Source organism: Sphaerodactylus townsendi, linkage group LG03, assembly GCF_021028975.2.
Source record: "Sphaerodactylus townsendi isolate TG3544 linkage group LG03, MPM_Stown_v2.3, whole genome shotgun sequence".
In the NCBI taxonomy this organism is placed as follows: Eukaryota; Metazoa; Chordata; class Lepidosauria; order Squamata; family Sphaerodactylidae; genus Sphaerodactylus; species Sphaerodactylus townsendi.
In genome coordinates this window covers 63450043-63470072 of record NC_059427.1, presented here as the reverse complement: position 1 = coordinate 63470072, position 20030 = coordinate 63450043, and the positions used below count along the sequence as shown (strand labels likewise).

The following is a 20030-nucleotide window of genomic DNA, read 5'->3' as shown; positions in this document are numbered from 1 at the left end:
TCCTAGACATCAGTATGCCACAATTCACTTAATTAGGAAATTGCTCTAGCAGCTTATATTGACCTACTTCCATGGCTACTGAATAATACAAGGAGAAAAGCCTAGTTCTTGGGGGCGGGGGAGCTGTATTCAGAGTACAGAATTTCAGATGGAGGGGCTCATATTATTATTGTTGTTGTTCTTCAGGGGAGGGCGGTATATAAATCCAATAATATAAATAAATAAATAAAAATACACACACCATCAAATTTTCAGAACTCTATGGTTGTGAACATGCTACTTGGCTATAATAGAATCATAGAGACCCCAAGGGCCATCAAGTCCAATCCCCTGCAATGAAGGAACACACAATCAAAGCACTCCTGACAGATAGCCACTGAGGCTCTCTTTAAAAACCTCAAAAGCAGGAGACTTGAGTTGACCATACTAAATACAATTTAGGTGGATGCACTGAACGTTAAGCTACTAATTCACTTTACACCCTAGGCTAACACACCTGTCACAAAACATGTTTTTTTTCTCCAAATCAGTATAATGTTATCAATTCAAATGTATAAATCATAATTAGACTGAGAAAAGAATAGAGTCCTCTAAATATCACTCAACTACATAATATTATCTTTGTAATTGTATTGGTATTATCAAGTATGTTTTATTTGTAGGAAAAGCAGGAGACGAAGTTGGTCAATATAGAACGTTTTGAAAGCACTGTACATTGTGCTGCAAGTGAGTAATGACCCAGTGTTTGAATTATTTAAAATTGTTTAAGATTATCTGTACTATGATACTATGTATTTGTCATACTTAGGTAATTGGGCCATATTGAAAGATTCCTGAGCCCAAACATACCAGATGTTGGTTAGTCTGAATGAATGTGTTTGTAAAAGTATAAGCAAGAGTGCTGCACTTAAAAATGTTTAAAGACGTCATGTTTTTTGACTTCTAAGCAATTTTGAAACATTTAAGTTGTTTATCAAGCTGGTTAGTTGCTTTATGTTTATGTATGTTATTTGAGAATTGACATTATATATGATTTATACATTTAAACTTATAACATTATACCTTGTTTTGTAACAAGTGTGTTAGCCTATGAAGAAGAGAAGAGTTTGGATTCATATTCCCCCCTTTCTCTCCTGTAGGAGACTCAAAGGGGCTTACAATCTCCTTGCCCTTCCCCCCTCACAACAAACACCCGTGAGGTGAGTGGGGCTGAGAGAGATCCGAAAAGCTGTGACTAGCCCAAGGTCACCCAACTGGCGTGTGTGGGAGTACACAGGCTAATCTGAATTCCCCAGATAAGCCTCCACAGCTCAGGCGGCAGAGCGGGGAATCAAACCCGGTTTCTCCAGATTAGAATGCATCTGCTCTTAACCACTACGCCACTGCTGCTCCTATGGTGTAAAGTGGATTGGTTGCTTAACATGACACTTGAGTTGGGAGAATACAATGAAAAAAACTGTGATACTTTCCTTCTTGTTTACAGTCCCAGATTACAAACCAAGGGAGCCCACAAGCTCAACAACTTCCAAGGCTGCTTTTTAGAAAAACTAAACACAGTTTGTTATTATGAAGGTGTATGGCCCTAATGACCTATGTACAGGGAATTGTTTTATACAGCTGTGCATTCAATTACATAATGTCCTATCACCAGCTGCAATAAATTTATCTCTCCAGTGGAATACCAGCCAAAGTTTCTAACACAGCATTGAGAATTTCAAGGTGAACAAAGTAGGTAACATCCAGTTTTATGTGGACACTTACTTGTCTAAGGTTTCATCTAATGTCTCATATGAATTCTTGTAACACTCAATTCTTTTCATGAAGTCTTCTGTAGCTTCATCACTACTGCAGTCAATATAGTCAGGACTGCCCAGTTTCACTTGCTAATTAAGGAAAGAAGGGAGAGAAAGCAGGAATACTTTAGAAAAATTGTATCCTTCTTCTGAAAGAAATAAATTAGAAGCCAGTGAGAAATCCCAGGGAATACATTCTTGAATGGGCAAGTGTTTCAGGTTTGACACCTTCAAGAAAATAAGAGATTAAAATACTTTCTGTTTAAATATTTTAAAACAGAAAAGCCATTGAAGAGCCTATATTTTTTTTCTCCAAATCAGTGCTTTTCCTGAAAACTGAACAATAGGGAGGACCTGGGTGGTCAATTGTTATTCTCAGGAACCTCTTCTTCCCATTTCAATAGGATGTTGCCCACACAAACATATTAATTGACTTTATTTTCACACAGAAGTAGTCTTCATACAAATATCCTACAATTCTTCTGACATGAGTTTTCCCCTGTTTCTAGAGACTTAATTCACACAACCATATCATACACCCATACACAATAAATATTTTATTATTAGGACGCTGTCCTAAACATTTTACAGCATGTTAGTATACTAAAGAATAATAATGAGGGTTCTCCAATGTGACCATGAAGTAATCATGTTATTCCCACCTGGCACTGAATGCCCCTTCAGAGGACAATATCACATAGCTGAATTTCCAATCAGCTCAGTTTTAAGTGACATAATTCAAAAATTGTAAAACAGCTCAGATAAAGCAGGTGACATTGAGACTTTGAACCCAGTATCCTGGATCTTAGTATTTCTTTTAGGTACCAGATTTCAGCTAAGAGATTTATTTATTTATTGAAAACATTCACTAGCTGCCTTTCTATCTTACAGGAACTCAAGGCAGATGACAACAGCTGGGTGAATGAGTACAAAGGCATAGTTGTGCAAAGCTGCCTTTAAAAAGAAAAAGGAAGAAACTGAAGCAGGGCAAACGTCAGACTTTTTCAAAAACAAGTGTGGCAAAACTTTGTTCCTCTACTGATATGTGAGGTCTACCAGGAAAAAAACAGGAAGCAGAGCAAGGGATATAATGTGAACCACACCTCTCCTTTCACAAAACAGTAATGCCAATCAAAAGAGAGAGATAGAGGGAGAAAGAGAGGAGATAAAAATATTTGATATCGAAGCAGAAAGAAGAAAAGAAACTGCATGACTGGTCTCCAAACTATATTTAGAACACAGATGTCTTTTTAAAAAGGGGGAAATCACTACTTACCACAATATTTGCAGCAATGACTTCTGGATCAACACACACTGACTCAACAAAAAAGGTCTTTGAACCAGATAGGAATTAAATTTACAGATAAGGGAGGGGGGAGAGAGAAAAAGCACATTAGAATTTATCTACTGGTGCTTCAAACACACCCACACTTCTAGTTTCCCCTCTAATTTCCAGGAAGCAGAATTTTAATTAAACAGTTGATAACAGAAGACAATCATCTAAAGGGAGCCAAGAAGATATCAAGACTGCCGCAGGATACAATCTCTGATCAAAATGCACGGTCACCCTCCTAGAAGAGAGAAGTGCAAGATGAGAGAGAAGTGCAGGTTAGCCCCACAGTTCCTCATTTCTCCTTCTGTGAAGCTTGCTCTTATGAAGCAGTAAAAACCAAAGGATGAAACAGTATGTGGAGAAGCTTTCTGATACAACAGGTACTCACAAAATCCCAACAGAAACAAGAAAGAAGTGAGTATAAACTGACTACTCTCATCTGTAATTAAACTTCAGGATTTTTGTTAACTAACAATTACTTTCAACAGTTTAGCGTGCTACTGTATGCAATCATGTCCCAAGATTCTTCCACTCAACAAAGAAGCCTTATATACATGATAGTAACTGCCTATTCACTATCTAAACAGGGTCATTGTTAAAATTTGCACATTCTGCAAGAGAGCAGTTATGACCTTAGGATGCCAGAGACGACAAGAATTATTATTAATTGTTACTATGAGAAGCATTAGCAAATGGAGCTAGCTATTTCATTAACTTTACAATATGAAGTTAATAGATAACAAAGATAACAAAGGAGGATACTTTTCCAAGACTGCTGTGGATACAGTTAGTGCTAAGTTGGGACTTCTATCTATACTGAGAATAAAAGAACTGGTACATAGCAAGCACCACTACGTAATTCTGTGATCTTTGTTCTTTAGTCACCTTGTACCCATTCTCTTCCCCAAACTTATGAATGGTTTCTCTGCGTTCTCTTGTAGTGTTTGTAGCATCAAACACCTAGGGGGGAAAAAAGGACTACTGCATTAAAGAAAAAAGCACAGCTGCTTCATGGAAGTGTATCATATTACATATTAGAAAAGCTCTGTCATGCATTACATTTTGACAATTATACAGCAAACATTTACAAACTGTAAATATGTGCTCCTGGCTCTGTACGTCAAGCACATTCATCCAATTGTAGTTCATTATCATACAGATAAAAAGTGTTTCACACAGGCCAATGCACATTTATCAGAATAAGACAATAAGCAGGGCTTTCTCAAAAGCATTTGGATAACTGCAGTCAAATTTTCATTAATAAAACAATGAACAGCCAGTATCAATGTCTCAGACCATGCTATATCCGGACAAAAAAACACCCCAAACTATTATTGACATAGTTAAATACATAATTTTCAATTGTGAAAGGGCTAGCCAGCTGGCTTTTTTACAATTTAAAATTATACATTTAGTTCTAATGGCAACTGTGGGACATACTTCCCTAAAATAATGTTCTAATCACTTAAAAATAGAACCAAGATTAGCCCAAAGGTCTTGCATTATCAAAGTTTAGGCAATCCCTAATCCTAACCAACCAATTGTAGAATCCTATGAAGATTTTTTCCAATCTAAACCCATAGATTTCAACAGACTAAATTTGCATGGATTATACTGTGACAAATTCAAACTGAATAACATGTCTTCTAAAAAAAATTTAATGAAAATAATAGAGCTAAGAAGTTATGGAACTAAGAGGAAAGAACTCATTTTTACAATGTATAGTTGAATATTCCTGATAAATTTCTCACTCCAGTACAGAGCAATGCTCAGTGCTTCACCAGCCCATTATCACAAGTGGTGACATTTCCATGTCTATTTTATAACATCTTGTCTTGCCACGTGTCAAGAGAACAATAATTTAGGTCACAAACCCACTGGACATGTTCTTAACAAAAGATTGGCATAGACATGAGTTCATTCAACTTTGTGAGGGGGAGGAGGGTGCAACAACAGAGGCTGACATTCTGAGCAACAAACAACAGTAAGTATGAAATCTGTAGGAAGCCTGCCCTGCTCGCTTGCTATGCCAGACCCTCCCCACACACTTCAATAGATGCATCCACTCTCACCCTTGTGTAAAAATGCAGAAAAGCAGAAGTAACAGCACTTTTCTAAAAGCTTTCCCAACAACAGCAAACGTTTGCAGAATAGAAAACAGAGACAACTTCAAAAGTTAAAATAAATGAAATAGCAGCACAAGTAGTAGCCATCAACATAAGAGTAAACTTCATTAATTTCTTATTTATCCCTGTATTCTATTCCTAAAGAAACCACATGAGGCTGCAAACATGCCTCATTGGAAAGCAAACAGCTTAAAAGAAAAATGTTACCATTTACTGGATTCAAGGTGAAGGAAAAGAGATTCCACCCAGGAAAAACTTCCTGACAGTAAGGGCTGTTCGACAGTGAACTGCACTACCGTAGTGTGGTGGAGTCTCCTTCTTTGGAGGTTTTTGAAGAGAGGCTGGATGGCCATCTGCCAGGAGTGCTTTGATTGTGTGTTCCTACATTGCAGGAGGTTGGACTGGATGGCCCTTGGGGTCTCTTCCAACTCTGTGATTCTATGATTATACTGTTTTGTTTAAAGCTTACAGCACTAGCTGCTGAATTATGTGTTTCAAATCTAATCTCAGTTCCACAGTAGAATTCATCCCCCCCTCCAAAAAAAACCAACACAACTTCCCCAACAGCTTTTCCCCCCTTTCTCTCAGACAGAATTCTTAAACATGTCCTCAAACTACAGTCTAAATTCACAATATGGGGAATATAGGTTCAGATCTGAAGTGGTAAAATTGATTGTAGCTGGGGAGTCACCACACAAAAACTTCACCTATGTTTAGTTCCCTGCAAAAACAAGAACAGTCAGAAGAAGCAAAGAGAAGGCAAAACCTTTCTTCGTGCTGTGCTAGATCTCTACTGAAGAAAAGGAATATGCAAAGCCACAATTCCATCACTTGTCATCTGAACTACTGAAGTTTGTTCTAACTTAATCCTATAGCTATGTCACCATATTCTCCTGCATGCATGAATCAGGCTTAAGAGTACAAACCACATCCACCATTACTTAATGGCACAGGATTAATTAGTTCAAATACTCTTGCCCCACAACTCTTGGCATCAATACCTTAAACTTAAGCAATAAGAATAGATAGGATTTCGAAACTGCAGATTAAATCTCAGCTGAAGATATTTCTTTTTAATCTCCAGTGTTGCAACATTATTATGTAATAACATCTCTGAAAGCAACAGGCAGCTTCTGCTATCAAATCAGGATTTAGAACCAAGATTCCAAAGAATATTTGCCCTTCAGGTTCTTATATGTTCACTGAGCGGTTTAAGCTTTATTTTTTTTCAAGAGAAAAAGAACTTACTGCCACTTGCCCTTTTTCTTCACTGAGATAACGATGTACATCATTCAGTGCTGCTAAGGCACATTTTCTTAAAGAGAAAATATAGCTGTTACAATTTTGAATACAATAAGTTAGATATACATAGCAGTTACCTTGTTCCTAACATGCTTAGAGTACAATATAACCTTCAGAAATCCAGATAACTTTCAAAGATATCTAAAAATCCAATTCTGCAGAAAATAACTTACAAGTGTTCCACAATACATAGCTGGAATGACAGTATAAAGATTTTGATCCCTATATTCTTTCTCTGGAAAGATCTAATCTTTGGAAAGAATGTAGCTTTCAAAAGTGAAGAATTACTTCACTTTACCCTACTTTCCATTCCACTAAAAACAAGAACTAGCTAAAAACACTGAGAACACAGCTTGTTAAATCTAATGGAACATTCTTCAGTTCAAAACAACATTTTATTTATTTATTTATTTATTTCTTCAATTTATATACTGCCCAATCCCCGAAGGGCTCCGGGCGGTGAACAACATTATCTAAATATCAGACAGGAGCGGTCATACAAAATATAAATACATAGGCTCCATCCCATAAAATAACTTAAAACTCATAAAACAGAGAATAACAGTAATACATAAATGAACAGGAGGCGTCCAACCCCAATTAAAAACCTACCCCCATGAGGGGAGAGATTGAGGGGCCCCTGATATAACTGCCCCAAGGCACAGAGCAGTGAGGGGGCACCGTATCAGTGGCTGGACACTCCAAAGGCCCAGTGGAGCAACACGGTCTTACAGGCCCTGCAGAACTCACCCAGGTCCCGCAGGGCCCGGACAGCTGGAGGGAGGGTGTTCCACCAGGCCGGGGCCAGTGCCATAAAAGTCCTGGCCCGCGTGGAGGCAGCCGCATCATGCCAAGCCAATGGAGGAAGAAACAACTTACTTTCGGATTTTCAGGCCTTCTTCATTGTCTGGCAGGAAAAACTCAAAGGACTTGTATGTTTTTACCAAGTCTCGGCGATACTGGCCAACATTAAATTCTGTTTAGAAAAACAAAAAAAGTTATCTGGCCCATTGTGATGTCCATATTCCCATGTGGTTTACAGCTGTGATAATCCATACTCTTAGGGCCGTGGTGGCGAACCTTTGGCACTCCAGATGTTATGGATTACAATTCCCATCAGCCCCTGCCAGCATGGCCAATTCGCCATGCTGGCAGAGGCTGATGGGAATTGTAGTCCATAACATCTGGAGTGCCAAAGGTTTGCCACCACTGTCCTAGGGCTACCATCTGATGCACACTTGAAAGCAGACCATGTCAGGAGTGTGACATAGCCCCATTCGTACAGTTTAAGGCTGGCCAGTTCATTGCCTCCAGTATCTACTCCTTATGGCAACATTGCATTCAGATTCTTATACCTAAACATAATCCTTTAATACCTAGATAAACCTACAGTGGTCTGTTTAAATAGTCTTAGATCAAAGTGTTTAAATGTATCAAGTTATATTTTGATATGAATACATATGCCCTATTGCTTTAACTTTTATTATTATAATATGTCACCAATTATCCACACACAATTATTATTAAAAACAAAAAAAGGTTCCAACTCTCCATACGTGTATGTGTGTGTGTGTGTACACATACACCCCACGTACACATCCTACATTGAGGCTGTTCTCTGCACACTGGACTTGCAGTGGACTCTTCACATTTCTCTGTTTACACGTGAGGAGACATTTAAGGCCTCAAAGAAGCTCTGGTGCTTCTGGTTCTCTTAACTCCACCCATCAGCAGTTTTAAAGGTACACATCTCATTACACAAGGGAGTTTCAACACTAGAGCTGATATTCACCCTCCCTCTTCCCCTCCACATACTCTCTCTCTCTCTCTCTCTGGCTGCTTGAGAGAAATATATAATAGAGGGTTTGGAATGCTGGACTAAGATCATGAGACACAAATTCAAATCCCCACTTGTTCAAAAAGTTCCTGAATGATTTTGGGCAAGCAAGAATCTCCCTCAGCCACAACTTATCTCCCATGTTTTTTATAAAGGAAAAAATATCTACGTGTCACCTTTCTGGAAGAGCAGCACAATAAAAATGCAATAGCGATATAGCTCTTCTAATCATTTAGTTATCCCTGCCAATACTGTTATAGGAGAACAAAATTAACCTATGAACCCTTCCTCTATATGTGTTTACAATAAGAAAAAACAGTCACCTTTTGTAGGAACTCCAATCCAGTTTAAGTAGCGGGTCAATTTTTTTGAGATGTAAGTTTTTCCTCTTGCTGGGAGGCCAACCATAACAATTAGTGTGGGACAATTGGTCATACATACTGCAAAAAATGGGGAAAACTTGTAATTAGTATTAATACTAACCATCCTTAACAAGAACTAGTATTGAGATTTGCCATTCCCAGCATGCTGGGGTCAGTTCTGCTTATAACAATAACAACCCATAAATGCAGTTAATTAAAACCACAGCCCTATTCTAACTGGCCAAGTATAAAATGGCACCCTGACTACACTCCTACATGATGCTGGTGGGCTAAGGATGGTAACAGGGAAGCCACTAGGCACGCAGCATTCTCAAGAGGAAGGAAACAGGAAGAGGACAGAAAAGGAGACAGGAAAGGGAGGGGAGCGTCTTATCTTTTCCCTACAATAATCCTGACCAACTGGATGAAATGGTCTAAGCAACATTTTAAGTAACAAAATCAGCATTGTTAAAGAGATACTTAAAGTTCTGCATATTTACTCATACATTTTCACACTCTAAAAGCATTTTTCAGGAATGTTCTCATTACTGCATCTTTCTAAAGAAAGCAACGTTCTTCCTTAAATCACCTTTTAAATTTTTTTAAAAGGTTATAGCCTTGGAGTTGGATATCTTTCAGAAGATTACCTAATCCCACCACCAGCCCTAGGACAGGATACACCTGATTCCTAAAAAGGCATCTCTGACAGCTGCTTGTCCACCTTTCCATATCATATAAATGACAGTCATAAAATGCTCCAGGATATTATTTTATTACTGTTAACAAAATGAATCTCTTTCTGGTCCCACTTGGACAATTTATTTCCTTTTGTGAAGCCATACAGAAAGCAAAGCAATACACCAGTTAATAACAAGTACTTGAAGCTCATTTCAAGTGTTCACAGTATTTCATAGTAAGCTCTGCAAAAGCCTCATAGAATAGATCAATGCTACCTATACATGTGGCCTGTGACAAATAAAGGTAGCATAAAATTATAATAAGTAAGAAGAGATAAGTGTGGAATCTAGAATTCAAAGCAAGCATACAGGGTTCCAAGAGAATCATAAGGGTAATCAGAAACCAGAGTTGTTGATTCAGCATAACCAAGAATCAACCACCTAGAGCAGGGGTAGGGAACCTGCGGCTCTCCAGATGTTCAGGAACTACAATTCCCATCAGCCCCTACCAGCATGGCCAATTGGCCATGCTGACAGAGGCTGATGGGAATTGTAGTTCCTGAACATCTGGAGAGCCGCAGGTTCCCTACCCCTGACCTAGAGGAAAAGCTGTCATCTCTAATCAGGTAAACAAACTCACTACCAAGAAAGCACGCAATCTACTCATAAGATAAGACACAATTACAAAACAAACCACGCAATGCAGAATCCACAGCTCAATGTGCATTTCAGAAACATTACTGCACAACAATCTCTTATTTTTGTGTATTACAGAAGCACGGGTTACAAAAACACTAAGCATTGTCTGTTGGACCCTGTAGTAATTTCTGCAGACAGAATCAGATTTTACCTCTCCCGTCCTACTGCAGTCAGCCACACTGTTCCTGGGGAAGGAGGACATTCAGGAATGGCATGAACTGAAGGTCTGCATTGAACAAGGGTAGTAGATAAAGTCTGCCCCCCACCAGTTAATGGAAATTTACTGCTAGATCCAATTCAACTACATATTAACCTTATTTTTCTCCTTGGTGAACGTTCCTGGCAACTGTCAAGGGAAAAAAAGAAATAAAAACCAGTCTACTTTATGTCACTAAGGTTAACAAATTTGAAAGATTTGCCTCAAATTCTAATAACTGAAAAGTAAAATCCAAGCAACAACTAATCTGAAGTGGCATGGCCCATACAGTCATTCAGTCAAGTCAAGATAATACGTAGAATCTAGTTAATATCCATACCAGCACTACTGGAGTTCACAGTTCAATTTCAAAGTAAAAGATCAAAAGCATACAAAATTGCTAAATGGTTTGAACTTGCTCATAAATTCTCAGAAATAATATACCAGTAACTACTAATATTGCACTGTCCCCCATGGTCAGAATTTTTTAAAGCCGCATATTTTAATCATGCAATAGAAAGTATAGTTAGCCCATTTTAGTGTGCAACCTGTTTTAAAAGAAAGCCAAAAAAAATTACTAAATCAGACCACTGACCTTGCCGTAAGGCAAAAGTGTGAACAAACTAGTACTGCCACTTCTCAGTCTATACTCTATTGTCTTCCCAAAACTGCCTCCTGGGAGAGATCTCAAGGAGACCTCAGGTTTGTGCACTGCCTACCTGCCCCCTCCCTATACTGATTAGTGCATAGTAGTAAACAAAGCTTGTTACTTTGGGGGCTTTAATCACCAGCATGCAGAAGAGATGTTATATTCAAATCACCATTTGCTCTCTACACTCTCACTTCTCTTTATAACAAAAAGCAGACAAAGTAGATAGAAGAAAAAGCAAACAGACTCAAGTTTGCAGAGAAGGTGGATAGAAGAAAAAGCAAACAAACTCAAGTATCATTCACAACCTCGGGATTGGGCAAGGGAGAGCGCAGCAAACTTGTATGGTGCATTGTGGAAACTTATTATATTCTACATTAATCACGTGGAGCTCTGTTCCTTGTTCACATGACTGAGGCGTGCACAACTTATGATGTGACCCCAGCCAAACACAACTCCTCAGCCAAAAAGCAAACAAAAAACTTAGAAGTTTCTTAAGCACTTGGCAGGCCACAAGGGGCTTCACACTTCTCAAATTAAACAGACCAAATTTAATTAAAACATTTCAAAACATCATAATTATCCACATAAGTTGTGATTATTACTTTCTTAAAACAATGCATGGATGTTTCTGGAAGTGATAAGGAGATACATCAAACAGGTTTACTTTATTTTGAGTGTAGAAGGGAAACTTCACTCTTATAACTGAATATTCTTCTCACTGCTCTCATATTTCCATTTGCTATTCTAGTTGCGAAAAAAATGAACATGCTTAGTAACTCATTCATAGGATACACTCAGGCCTGTTCTGGTCCCAGCAGTACCAATTCCTAGTCTGGCTAAATACTGTAGCTGCTGAGGGAAAAAATTGTGGTTTCAATCCAAATCTTTGCCTGTGCAGGGACAATCCTCTGCTGCAGTGAACATTCCTCTTGGCACAATGCAGGCAAAAGAAAAGAAACTTTAAAATCCATACTTGTCACAAAAATTAAAATTCAATGGTCAGTTCCTTAAGTTAATACAGTCCCATAGGAGATAAATGGCAATAGTTATCACTTTAAAAAAAAAAAGATTTCTCGGATCCAACAAGGCAATGTTTATGGTCTTAGCAATCGTATTCATCTCTTTTTTAAGAAAACAATTTAAGCATGCAAAAGCCCTGACATGAATCCACTTCTGAAAACTGAAAACTTCCAATTCCTCCCTTGAGGTCTATAAAGTCTATGAACCTTTGCCTGTTTTGGTCTGTTACTGATGTTAACTTTAACCAAAAACAACCCAATTCGCAGATAATGAGGGCAATCCTACAGAATATTCCCACTAATGGAAAGGGGAGTAATTTTTACCAATCTCCTCTCCCACTCAGGAAGAGCATTTGGGGGCAGCAGAAGGGGGGAGGCAAAGAAATCCCACTATAATGACAGAAATGCCATCCATTAGTAATTAAAAACTAACAAACTTTGTCTTTGAATAAATGCCATTTCAATTATTCGGACATTACGGTACAGAATTCCAAATAAAGTAATTGCATTGTCCATCGATCCTTCCTTGAAACAGAGGAAATCTCAAATATGACCATCATCCAAACCATATGCATTCCTTTTGTAGATCGACTTTGGCAGTATGACAATGCTGTGGCAGATACATCAATGTGATGTTCATTTCTAAAAGTTAGTTCTACGTATAGTTACTGTATCAGTCAGAGAAATCCCATGTGTGATTCTTATATACATATCTAGTTCCACTGGATCATAGTCTATATTGGTTCTGGTGGGTTTTCCAGGCTGTGTGGCCGTGGTCTGGTGGATCTTGTTCCTAACGTTTCGCCTGCATCTGTGGCTGGCATCTTCAGAGGGGTATCACAGAGGGAAGTCTGTGTGTAACAGACTTCCCTTTGTGATACACCTCTGAAGATGCCAGCCACAGATGCAGGCGAAACGTTAGGAACAAGATCCACCAGACCACGCCACAGATGCAGGCGAAACGTTAGGAACAAGATCCACCAGACCACGGCCACACAGCCTGGAAAACCCACCAGAACCAGTTGAATCCGGCAGTGAAAGCATTTGACAATACATGGTCTATATTGTTTCCTACAATGTGCAAAACATTCAATGTATTCATGCAAGAATGGGATTTTGAGCAACCAGAAATCCACTGAGGATTATTCTGGGCACATACAAATAGGCAATAAATCCTTCCCTGTAACAGAGGCTAAGTGAAAGGCCAAAGTGAAATAGGGAAGACATACACTCATTTCCCCCAATTATATAGTATGATACATGGTGAAAACCTCTGCTAAAGAAGCAACTGCATAAACCAGAGCTGCCAAATTGCGACCAGAAAGTATATCTTCAAGGAGAACAAATACTTGTACATCATTTAACATGAGCTATGTTTTTATGCATATTATCCAGAGAATGCTTACACCCAAAACTTCAAATAGTACAAATCAAAGTAAAACAAAATCTCCAATCAAAGAACACCCATGTGATATTACATATGCATTTACTTAATTTCTGAATTGTATTTCAAAATTTCTGAATTATATTTTAATCATCTGTAGAAAAATAAGAACTGTCTCCAGATGATCAGACAGACAATCTGCAGTAAATTTGGGGGTTCTTCCCTTTTTAACAAGGAGCCGCATGGCGTAGTGGTTAAGTGCTTGCACTGCCACTCACACGGTCAGGAGTTCGAGCCCCCTCTGGGTCAGACATCCTGGCAGCTGGCTCATGGTCAACTCAGCCATCCATCCATTTCTTGGTTGGTAAATGAGTACCTAGCTCATTGCTAGGGGGTAAAGAATAGCCAGGGAAAGCAATGGCAAACTATCCCACAAAAGAGGCTTGCCTGGGCTGTTTCCGCACGGGCATTTAATGGTGGCCTGGAGACGGCAAAAACGCCCCCAGGCCGCCATTCGCGACAGGTGCGCGAGCTGCATCGCGAGCCGCGATTAATTCTCAAGGCCAGCTCGGACCAGCTGAAGCCGGCAAGTTTCCCCAGAGCTTGAAGCGCTATGGGGAAACGTCACCGAACCGCTTTGCTGAGTTTAACGGCAGCGCTTCGACGCCTCTTCTAACTCCTCGGCATCTCTTTACTCCACCTCTGGTTTCCAGCGCATCGCCGAGGCCTGGGGACACGCCCCTGCCCCGCGCCCACTGGAGCAGGCCATAAAATAGGGCGTATCCCCAGGCCTCGGGCGACATTAATGCCGAGGCTGGGGATGATGCCGCCGTTGGTTGGCGCTGGCGCTTCACGCTGCCGGGCTGCTCCGTTTAGGACCGCCCGGTATGATGTGGTCCTAGTGTCGCCGGGTCGGCGCCAAGTCTGATTCCAGCCAAGCTTCCGCGATTTGTGCGAAACGGCTCCTATAAAAATCACTGCTCGAGTGGCAATTCCCAGGGTCGAACACAACTGAAGGGGAAACTTTACCTTTACTTTACCCTTTTTAAAGTCTGAGTTGACTAGCACTGGTATATGTAGACAGGAAAGCTAATAAAAAGTTCTGTAGATTAAGAATTCTTGTTACCCTCTTTGCCAAATTGTGTCCAAATGTTATTTTTCCCCTCCAATTCAATGATTTTCATTATTCACTGAACATCCTGTTGCATCTTTTTACCATAAACTTCAGATACATAATACAAGGCAAGCACACTCAGAAAAATCGTAAAAAAGGACTTGGATGTAAAATGTCTAGGGTTCCTGAATATATCAAATACAATCCAAAATGACTGAATGTCACCATTTATAGTTTGAAAGACACCTTACTTAGCAGAAATGGAGGCATCAACCTTGAATGCTTGAGTCAAACCTCTTAGCCCACAACTGACCAGTGTGCACAAAACTGATCTATTTCTCTATTATTATTTTTGCATGTCAAGTTATTGTCACTGACTTGCTTTGTTCCTGTAATGTATCAGTCAATCCAAGATCTTGGTGAAGAAACATCCAAGTATGAAGGGTACAGAGTCTATCTTCACGGCACTGATATCAGTGTGATTCACATGCAAATTATATCCCCATATTGCTGTACTCTTCAAATAAAAAATACAGAGTAACATTTTAATTAAATTGTAGATTATCTTGTACATCATTTATCACTCTTGAAAGCCATTCAGATAAAACTGACAGATAAAATTAAAGCCCAATTAATGCAGATTATACAAAAGAACCTCAAAAGAAACACAGTGTCAGCAGGTGGATACTTTTCCACATTATTTTTTCCAGAAAAGTATATGTAGAGGCCCATAATCCCACATCTTTGCAATCCAAAATGCATCATGTCACCATGATGATGGCTTGAAAGCAAAGACTGACATTAATCTCATTGATTTGACCAAAATATTAAGAGTCCTAGACAGTAACTATCTTGAACAAATAAAGACAAGCTCTAAAATTGATCTAAGAGTCTTTTGATAGACACTTCTGAAATACATCTATTACATTAGGATGTTAGTTGAACTGTCTTTTATAGGATTTTACTCATCAGACCTTCTAACAAATATAACTGTAAAATAATGAATAATATACAATGGAGAGAATCAGCTGAGTTTTAACTCTTAACAAACAGAATCATAGATACAGCAAGCTATTATTGCTACTCGGTGCAGAGATCAAGTTTAGAGCTCTGCATACAGTGTTTGCAAATTGTTGCTGTTGAACAAGAAAAAAAATGTGCCACAGCATATTTACTAACAGCAAATTATTTAGACATTACACATTGGATGGAAACTATCCTATGCAAAGTGACAAATACATGGATGCAATAACAGGTTTATAATGGGATGGGGAGCAGAAAGAAAAGCGACAGACGCAAGTAAGAGCGACAGTAAGGCCAGCTTTCCGCGATGGCCTCCATTAACGACGGCCCAGCACTAAAACGCCCCCAGGTCATTGCCAAGATATACGCCGATTGCTGCAACGCAGCAGCGGGCGATCTTTGACCTCGCTTCCTTTCCTCCCAGGGCGGCCTCAGGTCGCTTCTAAACAACAACCCTTTAGCGGGTTGTTGTTAGAGGAAGCAGTCGCCCGGGCGCACGGTGCGTAACTGCGGCTTAAGATGCTAGTTCTGGAAGAACGCCATGCCACCACGTTGCTGTCGCCAGCCGCTGCTGTCTGGAGCAAAGCCGATAACCATCGTCCTCTCACCTCCAGGGGCCTGGAGGGCAGCGTGGGTATACGCGTACCAGCATCTTACCTAAGCGACAATCTCATGAGTGGGGCTTATATAGAAGAGGCGGTTCGCAGAGTCAGCCAGCCGCCTGTCAGTTCTTCGCCGCTCGCTCGCGTGATGCTTGCATGCTGGTCGGCTTCACTTCCACGCCGCCAGAACTCTTGGCGGCGTGGGGGCGCATCCTGGCAGTGCGGAAACGGCCTAAGAAAAGGGGTGGCAAGAGGGGGAAAAGTGAGAGAAGGCAGAGGAGAGGGGAAGAAGCAAAGGTTGGGGGAAAGGGATAGTTGCTACTTGCAGGTCTCCACTTGAGACATCAGAATATTAATCAGTGTGGAGTTGCCAACCTTCAATAACCCCTCTCTCAGATTAATACATTTGGGAATGTGCATAACAATGGTACTAGCAGCAACATTTCAGAGTTCACTGAGTTTTGTGGAACAAGAGAGGGAGAAAAAAGGATCATCAACAATAAAATGCTAGTACTTCAGAACTTCATAAACTGCAAGGCCATTAGCTTCTTATTAACTCTAGCCATCAACCTGCAAGTACATTCCTCTGCTTTGAACCTTTCTGATTCTTGCTGATAACAAAAGTCAACCTCTTGAAGAGAGGCTAGAGAAGTGAAATTGTTTTGTGTTCTCCCAGGAAGAGATTCTAGGAAGCAGAAATCACACATTATCAAGCTTCTCTGACATGTGTATGCAACTTATTAAAAGAGTGTGTTCATGTATGTATATCATCCATGTTTTCTGTGCAGCAGACTCATATGTAGAAAACTTCATTCCAGTCCATTCCAGTCCATTGCTGCTAATCTGCCTTCCGTTGAGGACCTGTATACTGCACGGGTCAAAAAAAGGGCTGTGAAAATATTTACTGACCCCTCGCATCCTGGACATAAACTGTTTCAACTCTTACCCTCTAAACGTCGCTACAGAGCACTGCACACCAAGACAACTAGACATAAGAACAGTTTTTTCCCGAATGCCATCACTCTGTTAAACAAATAATTCCCTCGATAATGTCAAACTATTTATTATATATTTATTATATAATTACTGCACTACTTTTTTCATCATTCCTATTACCCATCTCCTCCCACTTATGACTGTATGACTATAGCCTGTGTATTGCACATTTTATCTTATTTTAAGATTTTACATTTTATGCTTTCATTACTATTGATTGTTTCCTGATTGCTTACTAGACCTATATGACAATCATTAAGTGCTGTACCTTATGATTCTTGACAAATGTATTTTTCTTTTATGTACACTGAGAGCATATGCACCGGAGACAAATTCCTTGTGTGTCCAATCACACTTGGCCAATAAAGATTCTATCCTATTCTATCCTTCTATCCTTTTCTATCCTTTTAAGGCTTACACATTTTTGTTTTGTTTTTTTTCAAAAACCTTATTTCTAGTAAAACTTTGGCTAGGTAAACCAGGTGTTTAGGATGAGCTAGCAATTCATAAAATGATGCACAGAATAAATTGTACTGAAATATCAGAAGCAGTCATGATGTACTTATTCCCAAATGATAGATTAGAACCCATTCTTGAATTAATGAAATACCATAGGAGGCTAAGGGTCTTTCATTTTCACAGTGGGACAAAATTTGGTATGCCCACTCTGTTTTTCAGAAACTGTTGTCATATGGACAAAGTCCAAGAGCGACAGCATATTGTCCATATAAAGAAACTCGATAATGTACTTGAAAGTACTAGGATAACCACCAATCATCCTGAAAATTCCAGATAACGAAGTAATTTGTGGAAGAACACGATTGATGTTGTTGGACTGACAATGACTTTACACTGTAACATGTCAAGATCACAGGCTGACATTTTTTCAAGGCTGCTTGAAAAAAGATAACACAGAAAAAAAGAGCAAGAGTCAAAAGTTTCAAAGATAACTGTTGCAGGTAAACATCTGTGTAGTATGTGATCTGAAGTAGATGGAAATGTGAAGCTACCCATTCAAATAGGTCTTTGATACCTACACACATAGATGCACCTTAATTGACCCCCACCTGTTCACACACCAAATGATACTGTCCACAAGGCAACACCAAAATCCTGCTGCATGAGGTATAAGGGGTTTCTCAGGTCACTCCCCATATTCCCAATTGTTTGGCGCTGAGCTCCTTCCTGGTACAGCAATGAAAGGCAGCTCGAGTTTTCATTATCAACATGCTGATTATCAGCATTTCTAAGGTGCCCTGCAGTCTAAATGTCGAAAAAGAAACTTCTGTTCCAGTTGCAAGCCTAAAAGCTGGTAACACTGCGCCCACAATAACGGGTACTCGAGGTCATCCCCGCATCACCCTCGATCTGTTCCGTGCCAGGATCCTGCTAGATAATAGTCTTACAAGAACTCTGACCCCAAAGTAAGAAAAGCTTACTCTCCCCATTACCCCGTCTTTCCTTGGTTACTCCGATCTCTGTTGCTTAACATTTGTTCAGATCTTGCAGTTTTTCTCGTCGTCCCGATAAACTCTTTGCCTCCTTCATCGCCCCACTCCTGGCCCATGCCTCAAACATTGGGTCTATTCTAGCTAGTTTCCTCATTGTTCAGAACCTCCCGGCAGGTGATGCAACTCCACCACTATCTCCCCCACCCCTCAAGTTGCAAGCTCTCTGCCTGCCCTGACCCCCTCCCCTTACCCCCTCGTTGCGCGCTGTGCTTCGCCGGCAGCCCGTTGTTGTAAGGCACCCAGATCTTCTGCAGGGGATTCTGCGTGAGCTCTCGCGCCGGCGACGCCGCCATCCCCGCATCGGAGCTCGAGCTTCACCGCAGTCCCGGCAGTTGCTGCGACAGCAGAAACGGGTTCCCGGCAAGAGGCGGAACAGACAGCCGGCTTCTGTCTGGGCTCCTTTCGGCGTCTAAAAGAGGCTGGCGGGCGGGCAGGGCCCCCGGAAGGCGGAGTCTGGAGCAAGGCTCCGCCTCAGGCCAGCGCTGGGAGCAAGTTGCGGCGCCCGGAGCAGAAAGACGCGCCCCCAGTGCGGAGCGGAGGTGCAGCCGCGGCTCCGCCCCCCAGACTGCTGGCGGAGACAAAGGGAAGCCCCTGCAAGAACTAATGAAGGCAGAAAACTCCGCGGGAAAGGAGCGGCTGCTTTATCCACAAATTCTGTTCTGCTTTATCGCTCACCCGAGAGAGAAAAACACACCCACTCCTATGGACGTTTACGGAAACATAATCTCCTCTGTATGCAATGATGCTTGACACTGACCACAATTATCTAATTGTCAAAGAGGGTTTTTTTCAGGTTGATAACGATTCTGTGCTTTAAAAATGTACTGTCTTGTTTTGTAGTATTCCTGAAAACGCATACACAGAATGTTTATCATAAGACCATTAAAAGCTAAGCTAAGGCCCAGTCACATGTAGCATGCAGGTGAATCATTTCAGATTAATCTAATGGGTACATTTAGTGCCTAATGGGTACAGTTAATAAACTTCCTTGACACATGTACATCCATATAAACACAGCTGGACACTTTGTTAAGCAAACAGCAGCTTTCTTGTCAGTGTAATGAGCATGTATAATACACAGGATTTCATTCTTTTGAAGGGGCAGACCCGCACAGAAGATACCCCATGAATCAGGGAGTATGTACTTTCTCATCAGAGGGTCATTTCCCCTAGCTCCAAAGCTGAGTAGTTCTCTTCAAGCTTACTCAAAACAATACCATTAACAAGTCACAAGTCATCTTTAAAACTAACAAACGTGCTGTGGCATAAGCATTAGTAGGCAAAAAATACAATGTCACTAGATACATTAAGTGACTAAGTAAAGAGGTATCATAAAGTTCAGGATAGGCGGAATTATTACACAAGGTAAGATCAATTCTGAAATCAGAAGTTGAACACATGGAC

General features: G+C 40.3%; 1 protein-coding gene across 5 annotated transcripts in view; it reads right to left on the bottom strand.

Annotated features, from left to right (window-relative positions):
* Window positions 1–20030, bottom strand: part of PFKFB4 (6-phosphofructo-2-kinase/fructose-2,6-biphosphatase 4) — a 75708-nt gene that overhangs the window by 28185 nt on the left and 27493 nt on the right. For 3 of the 5 annotated variants that reach the window (XM_048488038.1, XM_048488040.1, XM_048488041.1), the window contains exons 1-7: window positions 18817–19050; window positions 8715–8831; window positions 7434–7530; window positions 6501–6567; window positions 4012–4086; window positions 3070–3126; window positions 1762–1883 (exon numbers count right to left, since the gene is read on the bottom strand). In XM_048488038.1, coding sequence (XP_048343995.1) covers window positions 1762–1883; window positions 3070–3126; window positions 4012–4086; window positions 6501–6567; window positions 7434–7530; window positions 8715–8831; window positions 18817–18919 — 638 coding nt within the window. In that variant the 5' untranslated portion in view covers window positions 18920–19050. Of the gene's footprint in view, window positions 1–1761; window positions 1884–3069; window positions 3127–4011; window positions 4087–6500; window positions 6568–7433; window positions 7531–8714; window positions 8832–18816; window positions 19051–20030 lie in introns of those variants that run through there. The other 2 variants (XM_048488039.1, XM_048488043.1) reach the window with 2 other exon arrangements.